Below are 10,972 nucleotides of genomic sequence, written 5' to 3'. Positions count from 1 at the left end.
TCTCTCCAGCCGACTTGTAATAATATGATGTGGCTAGTAATTCCGGCATAGTCATCGATGGCTATGCCTTCCTAACGTCATGGTCGCTAGGTCTCAGTTATGTAGGAGATGGGTTCTTCACATCGACTTTGGACTTTAGTTCTAAAATTGAGTGAACTCAACCTAACCGTTAACCCCTTCATGCCCTGGGCACATTCTTCTCTTAAAGGTCAATCACTTAGCTGTCGCCTACAGCCAGCCACAGACGTAACAATTTTTCATAAAATAAGATGGAAACAGTGTCTTCTAAATAGATTGCGCAGATTTTTACATTATAATTTATTGTTTATTTGACATGAAGTTGGTAATTTGATGAGGTGGATGATCAAGAGCGTGCACAAATTATTTTAGGATTAATCATTACCTATGCAGGACATTGGGATGTTGGAAAAAAATCATCTTATTATAGAGAAATCATTACATCTATGGCTGCGTTGTACATGTGTGACACCTGTATAAGTTCTACCTACAGAGGAACTATCAGCTCTCTTGACAGGTTTGTCCAAGTAAACACTCAAAAGTAAGAATTTTGGAACATCTATTAATATACTGCAGTGTTACTCTATCCCTCTGTTATACCTACTAGTAATTCATGAATAAATTATCAGCTGGTTGTTGCCAATTGGGGGTGTGTCCCTCCATACTCTGACACCGTCCAATCAGTGCTGACTGTATAGGGACACACCCTTTTGACAATGGAATGGTAACACCTAGTTGTCAATTATTTATATATTTCCATAAGGAATAACTGGGCAATGGTTAAAAAAACAGACTTTTTTTTAAGGCTCCAAAAATTGTTACTTTATAAGGAATACAAGTATTTACTAAAACAAACACGTGAGGAGAAATGACAGAGCGTGTTTAATAATCACTTAACTCATTGTTGAAGAGCCCAAAGATGAAGAGGTTAAAGAATTTAGGTTCTAGAAATGACAGTCTCACAAAATTCCTACACTCTTTCTATTTTGTTTGTTGTCCCTGACATCTGGAATCGACATCCACCAAGTTAACCCAGGCACTGCTGGACAGACCAGCCATTCCCGCAGTGCAGTGTTAATATTGTAACCACAAATTAAAAATAAAAAATAACAGCATCAAATAAAAAAAACAATATGAACAACATAAAAAAAAACAGTTCTCTTTTTTCAGATCCATGAGGTAGATTCTTCTCGCTCTGCCAAACTAAATAAGACAGTAACACAATAAAGCGCCTTAATGCTTAGTGAATGTCCTCTTACCTTAAATTAAGTAGAAGTGAAACTATACAGAAATAAACACTTCCCTATTAAAATGTATACATCCTGCGAGTCAGGGGCACCGCCCAAAATTAAAGATATAACTTTAATACAAAAACCTCTTTTTCCTTCTTGTGAACACAATAAAAATCTCTCTCTGACCCTTGTATTGCAAACGATCCAGTTTATTGTGAGTGTTCCTAAAAGGGATCCTATAACAAGCAATCGTCATGATGGTTGTGATTCTTGCTGAGAGGATCTATGTGGTATTCTAGCATAATACCTTCACAGTTCAATATGGATTCACTGGGAGACTTGTCCTCCTTGAAGAAGACTTCACTAGTTCTGTCTTTACCTAGCTGAACAGCAGCATCTGCATCAGTTTCTTCATTATACATACTGTTCCCATTGCTCTGGGGGTATCCATTGGTGTAGAGCTTGGTGCTGGCCTTCTTCATACACAGGATCTCCTGAAAGGCATATCTGAAGTCTGGACTTCTGCAGTAGATGAGTGGATTAAAGGCAGAGTTGACATAGCCCACCCAGTTCAAGAAGGTGTAAACCTCGATAGGGATGACTTCCTTGTAAATCACCTGGACAATGTTGACTATGAAGAAAGGGAGCCAGCACAAGGTAAAAGTGCCCATAATAATGCCCAGTGTCTTCAGTGCTTTATGCTCTTTCAAGCAAAACTTGGAAGTCCGCCTGTTAACTCCTTTGCCATTGGCATCTTGTTGGTTGTGAAACCTCCCTTCACATTTGTCAATCTTCCTCAGCTGTTTCTTGGCCTCCTGGAAGACCCTGAAGTAGACAAATATCATAACTACCAGGGGTAGGTAGAAGGAGATGATAGAGGAGGAGATGGCATAAGCAGTGTTGGTGTAGAAGTAACAGCAGGTATCCAACTTGTAGCAGGTCACTGCTCTGGGTTCTTCAGCCCTATACCAGTGCATGTTAATGGGAAGAAAGGAGGTGAGGATGGACACAACCCAAACTATGAGGATCACAATCCTGGCTTTGCACTTGGTCAATAGGCTTTGATACCTGAATGGAGAGGTGATAGCAAAGTATCTGTCCAATGCAATCACACAGAGTGTCTCAATGCTGGCAGTCACACACAGGATGTCCACCGATGTGAAGAACTCACACCCCAGGTTCCCAAACACCCAGGTGTCCCTGATGATGACACTGGCCCCCAGGGGCACCACGATCATGCCCATGATCAGGTCCGCACAGGCTAAGGACATGATGAAGTAGTTGGTGACGGTCTGGAGTCTCTGGAACCTGGCAATAGCGATGATCACCAGGATATTCCCAAATACGATGACCATGACGATCAGGGACATCAGGACTCCCATGCCCACCATCCAGGCGTCTGTCACCTCTCTTGCCGTCCTGCTGGTGGTGTCATTGGTGAGGTTACCACTCAGCGTTATGTTATAAGAAGCGTTGAACCAACCCATAGCGCTGCACAACTTTTCTTAGTAGAAGTCACTTGTCAGCCAGCGCTGGAGATGCTGTCTTCCTGCATGTAGAAGCCCGCGCTGCAGTCACCCGTTGGGCAGTTGCCGTTGCCCGGTGTCGGTCATCAGCTCCAGTGGTGACAGTGACAGTTGCCGCTCTCTGGCTCCAGCACAGCTGACAGTCACTGCTAGTTCTGAAGTGTGCTCCCTGCCCGGTGCTTTTATCAACACCCTGCCGTGACGTCATGAGCTACCATCCAATCCCAAGAGAGGATGAGCGTTGCTCTATCCGTACAAGTCGTGTGTGTGCCGCACTCTTCACTCGCAGCCTGTCACTAGTGGCTGCTCTCACTCACACTCCACTCACACGTGTGGAAACGCTGTAGCCACAGTGACAGGCTCATTACTATGTCCAGCCGAAGGGACGCGCTGTTCCTTCTCCCTAATAAAGTCCTTGGTTGCTATGTGCAGCACTGTCTGTCCTGAGTGGCGTCTGCAGCTTTCACTTCTGACACGGGCAAAATGACCGTCAGGTTCAGGCATTTGTCACCAACTACACAGATATCCTACAAAACTAGAAATATATATATACATACATACATACATACATATATATTTTCTCTGTAGTCTTCATTAAAGCCTTTTCATTACTTTTTACCTCATAGGTGAATAAACCAAGTATATATGGGAATAAATCTAGTAGCTATCTATCTATCCATCTATCTATCTATCTATCTATCTCTACACACATATATATATATATATATATATATATATATACATATAATGTATTTATACCGGCAGCTTCAGGCATTTGTCACAAATCAAACAGATATCGTACAAAACTATGCATATAGGCAACTATGTATATTAACCCCTTTACCTCTTTACTCCTTTACCCCTTTACCCCCGAGGGTGGTTTGCACGTTAATGACCAGGCCAATTTTTACAATTCTGACCACTGTCACTTTATGAGGTAATTACTCTGGAACGCTTCAACGGATCCCCCTGATTCTGAGATTGTTTTTTCGTGACATATTGTACTTCATGATTGTGGTAAAATTTCTTCGATATCACTTGCGTTTATTTGTGAAAAAAATGGAAATTTGGCAAAAATTTTGAAAATTTTGCAATTTTCAAAATTTGAATTTTTATGCCCTTAAATCAGAGAGATATGTCACACAAAAGAGTTAATAAATAACATTTCCCACATGTCTACTTTACATCAGCACAATTTTGGAAACAATTTTTTTTTTTTATTGGGGAGCTATAAGGGTTAAAAGTTGACCAGCGATTTCTCAATTTTCCAAAAAAATTTACAAAACCATTTTTTTAGGGACCACATCATATTTAAAGTCACTTTGAGGGGTCCTTATGACAGAAAATACCAAAAAGTGACACCATTCTAAAAACTGCACCCCTCAAGGTGCTCAAAACCACATTCAAGAACTTTATTAACCCTTCAGGTGCTTCACAGGAATTTTTGGAATGTGGAAGAAAAAATTAACATTTAACTTTTTTCACAAAACCTTTAGACACAATTTTTTTTATTTTCGTAGGGGTAACAGGAAAAAATGGACCCCAAAATTTGTTGTGCAATTTCTCCCGAGTAAGCAGATACCCCATATTTGGGGGAAAACCACTGTTTGGGCGCACAGCAGGGTTCAGAAGGGAAAGAGCGCCATTTGACTTTTTGAATGTAAAATTTGCTTGAATAATTAGCGGACGCCATGTTGCGTTTGGAGAGCCCCTGATGTGCCTAAACAGTGGAAACCCCCCACAAGTGACACCATTTTGGAAGCTAGACCCCTCAGAGAACTTATCTAGATGTGTGGTGAGCACCTTGAACCCCCAAGTCCTTTACTGAAGTTTATAACATGGAGCCGTGAAAATAAAATTTTCACATTTTTCCCACAAAAATGTTTTTCAGCCCCCATTTTTGCATTTTCATAAGGGTAACAGGAGAAATTGCACCATGCAGTTTGTTGTTCAATTTCTCCTGAGTAAGCAGATACCCCACATGTGGGAGAAAACCACTGTTTAGACGCGCGGCAGGTTTCGGAAGGGAAGGAGTGCCATTTGACTTTTTGAATGTAAAATTTGCTTGAATAATTAGCGGATGTGCCCCTGATGTGCCTAAACAGTGGAAACCCCCCACAAGTGACACCATTTTGGAAACTAGACCCCTCAGGGAACTTTTCTAGATGTGTGGTGAGCACCCTGAACCCCCAAGTCCTTTACAGAAGTTTATAACATGGAGCCGTGAAAATAAAAAAATCAAACTTTTTCCACAACAATGATGGTTTAGCCCAATTTTTTTATTTTCACAAGGGTAAGAGGAGAAAATGGACCCCAAAAACTTTTGTGCAATTTCTCCTGAGTACGCCAATACCCCATATGTGGGGAAACTACAGTGTTTGGGCGCACGGCAGAGTTCAGAAGGGAAGGAGCACTGTGTGACTTTTTGAACGCAAAATTGGCTGGAATCGAGAGCGGACGCCATGTTGCGTTTGAAGAGCCCCTGATGTGCCTAAATAGTTGAAACCCCCCACAAGTGACCCCATTTTGGAAACTACACCCCTCAAGGATTTTATCAAGGGGTATAGTGAACATTTTGAACCCAGAGGTACGACACAGAATTTGATGACATTAGGTCATCATATTGAATAAGTTGTCATTAGTCTTGAGCGCAAGTGCTCGCTACTTGAGTTTGCATCAGGTACTCAGGTATGCACCATGTATGACGGGTGCTCAAGTGAAATGCTCGAGTCCCCGCCCGCATGTTTCACGGTTATTAGACACCCCAAAAAAAAACATGCGGGGATCGCTCGAGCATGGCAGGCAATCCCCGCAAGGTTTTTTGGCCGCGAAGCATATGGGGCGGAGACTCGAGCACCCGCGATACTCAATGCATACCCGAGCACCCGATGCAAACTCAAGTAGCGAGCACTTGCGTTCAACACTAGTTGCTATATCGTCATTTTTTTTTTTCTTTTATAAAAAAAAAAAACAACCCTAACCCTACCCTAGCCCAACCCTGACCTCAACCCTAACATTAGCACAACCCTAACCCCAACCCCAGCCCTAGCGTTTATTTTTTACGCCGTTCCTCGTGCGGTAAAAGTGATGAGATTACTTTATTCTTCGGGTCGATGCGAGTACAGAGATTCCAGAATCATATCGGGTTTTTATGACTGACAGCTGTCACACACTAAAAGACACATATTTTGTAAAATCTAGTTTTTGCATCGCCATATTTTGAGAGCTATAATTTTTCCATATTTTGGCCGACAGAGTCATGTGATGGCTTGTTTTTTGCAGGACAAGTTGACGTTTTTATTGGTGCCATTTTCAGGCATGTGACATTTTTTGATCGCTTTCTATTCCAGCTTTTGGGAGGCAGAATAAACAAAAACCAACAATTCAGGAATTGTTTTTTTTTTAATTTTTTTATTCTACTCTGCGTGTGGTAAAATTGATAAGGTAGTTTTATTCTTCGGGTCAGTACGTTTACATCGGTACCACATTTATATTGTTTTTCTATGTTTTGGCGCTTTTACACAATAAAAGCCATTTTATAGAAAAAATTATTTTTTTGCATCGCTTTATTCTGAGAGCTATAACTTTTTGATTTTTCAGATGATGGAGCTGTATGGCAGCTTGTTTTTTGCGGGACAAGATGATGTTTTCAGAGGTACCATTTTTATTTATATTCGTCTTTTTGAACGCGTGTTATTCCATTTTTTGTTTGGCGGAATGATGATAAAGCATTGTTTTTTGCTTTGTTTTTTATTTTATTTTTTTACCGTGTTCACTGAAGGGGTTAACTAGTGGGACAGTTTTATAGGTTGGGTCGTTCCGGACACAGCGATACCAAATATGTGTACTTTTATTGTTTTGTTTTTTTCATAATATTTATTGATGGGTACATTATATTTTTATTTTTGGTGGATTATATTTTTTATTTTTTTTAAAATATTTTTACTATTTTTTTTTTTTTTTTCACTTTCTGAGAGTTTTTACACTTTTTTACTTTGTCCCACTCTGGGACTTTCACTTTTTTTATTCTGATCGCCTGCATAACATAGGGATGGAGCACCATCCCTGTGCTATGCAGTCAGTAAGTGCTGCACAGCGAGACGATTGTTTGCTCATGCACTGCGCATGAGCAAACAATCTTCCTGCTGTCTGGTGACCCGGATTTTGTAATGACAACATCGGGTCGTCATGGCAACACCCGGGAAGCCGCGGCAGACAGCGCTGGAGGCCAGAAGAGGAGGTGAGTATTGCGGTCACCTCCCCTTAGCCACAGCATTGTGGGGGTTAATGTGCCGGGAGCAGTGCGGGACCGCTCCCTGCACATAGTACCGGCTGTCAGCTGTGACAATCAGCTGACACCCGGCGGCGATCGCGCCCGCACAGCCTGCGTGCGCGCGCGATCGCCATGACGTATTATTACGGGTCAGGCTCTTAAAGCCCAGGGCACAGACGTGTATTAATACGTCATGGGCTGTAAAGGGGTTAATATACAGTACAGACCAAAAGTTTGGACACACCTTCTCATTTAAAGATTTTTCTGTATTTTCATGACTATGAAAATTGTACATTCACACTGATGGCATCAAAACTATGAATTAACACATGTGGAATTATATACTTAACAAAAAAGTGTGAAACAACTGAAAATATGTCTTATATTCTAGGTTCTTCAAAGTAGCCACCTTTTGCTTTGATGACTGCTTTGCACACTCTTGGCATTCTCTTGATGAGCTTCAAGAGGTAGTCACTGGAAATGGTCTTCACTTCACAGGTGTGCCTTGTCAGGTTTAATAAGTGGGATTTCTTGCCTTATAAATGGGGTTGGTACCATCAGTTGTGTTGTACAGCAGTCAGGTGGATACACAGCTGATAGTCCTACTGAATAGACTGTTAGAATTTGTATTATGGCCTGAAAAAAACAGCTAAGTAAAGAAAAACGAGTGGCCATCATTACTTTAAGAAATGAAGGTCAGTCAATGCGAAAAATTGGGCAAACTTTGAAAGTGTCTCCAAGTGCAGTTGCAAAAACCATCAAGCGCTACAAAGAAACTGGCTGACATGAGGACCGCCCCAGGAAAGGAAGACCAAGAGTCACCTCTGCTTCTGAGGATAAGTTTATCCGAGTCACCAGCCTCACAAATCGCAGGTTAACAGCAGCTCAGATTAGAGACCAGGTCAATGCCACACAGAGTTCTAGCAGCAGACACCTCTCTACAACAACTGTTAAGAGGAGACTTTGTGCAGCAGGCCTTCATGGTAAAATAGCTGCTAGTAAACCACTGCTAAGGACAGGCAACAAGCAGAAGAGACTTGTTTGGGCTAAAGAACACAAGGAATGGACATTAGACCAGTGGAAATCTGTGCTTTGGTCTGATGAGTCTAAATTTGAGATCTTTGGTTCCAACCACTGTGTCTTTGTGCGACGCAGAAAAGGTGAGCGAATGGACTCTACATGCCTGGTTCCCACCGTGAAGCATGGAGGAGGAGGTGTGATGGTGTGGGGGTGCTTCGCTGGTGACACTGTTGGGGATTTATTCAAAATTGAAGGCATACTGAACCAGCATGGCTACCACAGCATCTTGCAGCGGCATGCTATTCCATCCAGTTTGCGTTTAGTTGGACCATCATTTATTTTTCAACATGACAATGACCCCAAACACACCTCCAGGCTGTGTAAGGGCTATTTGACCAAGAGGGAGAGTGATGGGGTGCTACGCCAGATGACCTGGCCTCCACAGTCACCAGACCTGAACCCAATCGAGATGGTTTGGGGTGAGCTGGACCGCAGAGTGAAGGCAAAAGTGCCAACAAGTGCTAAGCATCTCTGGGAACTCCTTCAAGATTGTTGGAAGACCATTTCCGGTGACTGCCTCTTGAAGCTCATCAAGAAAATGCCAAGAGTGTGCAAAGCAGTCATCAAAGCAAAAGGTGGCTACTTTGAAGAACCTAGAATATAAGGCATATTTTCAGTTGTTTCACACTTTTTTGTTAAGTATATAATTCCACATGTGTTAATTCATAGTTTTGATGCCTTCAGTGTGAATGTACAATTTTCTTAGTCATGAAAATACAGAAAAATCTTTAAATGAGAAGGTGTGTCCAAACTTTTGGTCTGTACTGTATATATATATATATTTTTTGGACTGACTGACCTTGATTTTAATGATGGCCACTCGTTTTTCTTTACTTAGCTGCTTTTTTCTTGCCATAATACAAATTCTAACAGTCTATTCAGTAGGACTAACAGCTGTGTATCCACCAGACTTCTGCACATCACAACTGATGGTCCCAACCCCATTTATAAGGCAAGAGATTCCACTTATTAAACCTGACAGGGCACACCCGTGAAGTGAAAACCATTTCCGGTGACTACCTCTTGAAGCTCATCAAGAGAATGCCAAGAGTGTGCAAAGCAGTCATCAAAGCAAAAGGTGGCTACTTTGAAGAACCTAGAATATAAGACATATTTTCTGTTGTTTCACACTTTTTTGTTAAGTATATAATTCCACATGTGTTAATTCATAGTTTTGATGCCTTCAGTGTGAATGTACAATTTTCAAAGTCATGAAAATACAGAAAAATCTTTAAATGAGAAGGTGTGTCCAAACTTTTGGTCTGTACTGTATATACAGTGCTGGCCAAAAGTATTGGCACCCCTGCAATTCTGTCAGATAATACTCAGTTTTCTTCATGAAAATGATTGCAATCACAAATTCTTTGGTATTATTCTCTTCATTTAATTTGTCTTCAATGAAAAAAACACAAAAAGAATTGTCCTAAAGCCAAATTGAATATAATTCCACACCAAACCTAAAAAAGAGGGTGGAAAAAAGTAGTGTCACCCTTTGAAAAATCATGTGATGCTTCTCTAATTCGTGTAATTAACAGCACCTGTAACATACCTGTGGCACCTAACAGGTGTTGGCAATAACTAAATCACACTTGCAGCCAGTTAACATGGATTAAAGTTGACTCAACCTCTGTCCTGTGTCCTTGTGTGTACCACATTGAACATGGAGAAAAGAAAGAAGACCAAAGAACTGTCTGAGGACTTGAGAAACCAAATTGTGAGGAAGCATGAGCAATCTCAAGGCTACAAGTCCATCTCCAAAGACCTGAATGTTCCTGTGTCTTCCGTGCGCAGTGTCATCAAGAAGTTTAAAGCGCATGGCACAGTGGCTAACCTCCCTAGATGTGGACGGAAAAGAAAAATTGACGAGAGATTTTAATGCAAGATTGTGCGGGTGGTGGATAAAGAACCTCGACTAACATCCAAACAAGTTCAAGCTGCCCTGCAGTCCGAGGGTACACAGTGTCAACCCATACTGTCCGTCGGCGTCTGAATGAAAAGGGACTGTATGGTAGGATACCCAGGAAGAACCCACTTCTTACCCCGAGACATAAAAAAGCCAGGCTGGAGTTTGCCAAAACTTACCTGAGAAAGCCTAAAACGTTTTGGAAGAATGTTCTCTGGACAGATGAGACAAAAGTAGAGCTTTTTGGGAAAAAGCATCAACATAGAGTGTACAGGAAAAAAAAAGAGGCATTCAAAGAAAAGAACACGGTCCCTACAGTCAAACATGACGGAGGTTCCCTGATGTTTTGGGGTTGCTTTGCTGCCTCTGGCACTGGACTGCTTGACCGTGTGCATGGCATTATGAAGTCTGAAGACTACCAACAAATTTTGCAGCATAATGTAGGGCCCAGTGTGAGAAAGCTGGGTCTCCCTCAGAGGTCATGGGTCTTCCAGCGGGACAATGACCCAAAACACACTTCCAAAAGCACTATAAAATGGTTTTAGAGAAAGCACTGGAGACTTCTAAGGTGGCCAGCAATGAGTCCAGACCTGAATCCCATAGAACACCTGTGGAGGGATCTCAAAATGGCAGTTTGGAGAAGGCACCCTTCAAATATCAGGGACCTGGAGCAGTTTGCCAAAGAAGAATGGTCTACAGTTCCAGCAGAGCATTGTAAGAAACTCATTGATGGTTACCGGAAGCGGTTGTTCGCAGTTATTTTGGCTAAAGGTTGTGCAACCAAGTATTAGGCTGAGGGTACCAATACTTTTGTCCGGCCCTTTTTTGGAGTTTTGTGTGAAATGATCAATGATTTGATATTTGCTTCATTCTCTTTTGTGTTTTTTCCTTGCAACAAATTAAATTAAGATAATAATACCAAAGAATTTGTGATTGCAAT

The 10,972-nt window shown here is 41.6% G+C and overlaps 1 protein-coding gene across 1 annotated transcript; it reads right to left on the bottom strand.

Moving 5' to 3' along the window:
• Positions 1-798: 798 nt before the first annotated feature.
• Positions 799-2,962, bottom strand: ADRB2 (adrenoceptor beta 2). Its single transcript, XM_073651319.1, has one exon. The coding sequence runs from the start codon at positions 2,735-2,737 to the stop codon at positions 1,487-1,489; it is 1,251 nt and encodes a 416-aa protein (XP_073507420.1). The 5' UTR covers positions 2,738-2,962; the 3' UTR covers positions 799-1,486.
• Between the last annotated feature and the right edge of the window lie 8,010 nt (positions 2,963-10,972).

This window comes from Phyllobates terribilis, unplaced genomic scaffold (assembly GCF_046119375.1).
Source record: "Phyllobates terribilis strain yellow unplaced genomic scaffold, ASM4611937v1 Scaffold_11__3_contigs__length_659146591, whole genome shotgun sequence".
NCBI classification, from domain to species: domain Eukaryota; kingdom Metazoa; phylum Chordata; class Amphibia; order Anura; family Dendrobatidae; genus Phyllobates; species Phyllobates terribilis.
The sequence above is the reverse complement of the archived record's forward strand: the minus strand, read 5'-3'. Positions and strand labels throughout refer to the sequence as shown.

Bases quoted from the DNA above. Each gene is read 5' to 3' on its own strand.
- ADRB2 (XM_073651319.1), bottom strand. From the start codon at position 2,737: ATGGGTTGGTTCAACGCTTCTTATAACATAACGCTGAGTGGTAACCTC.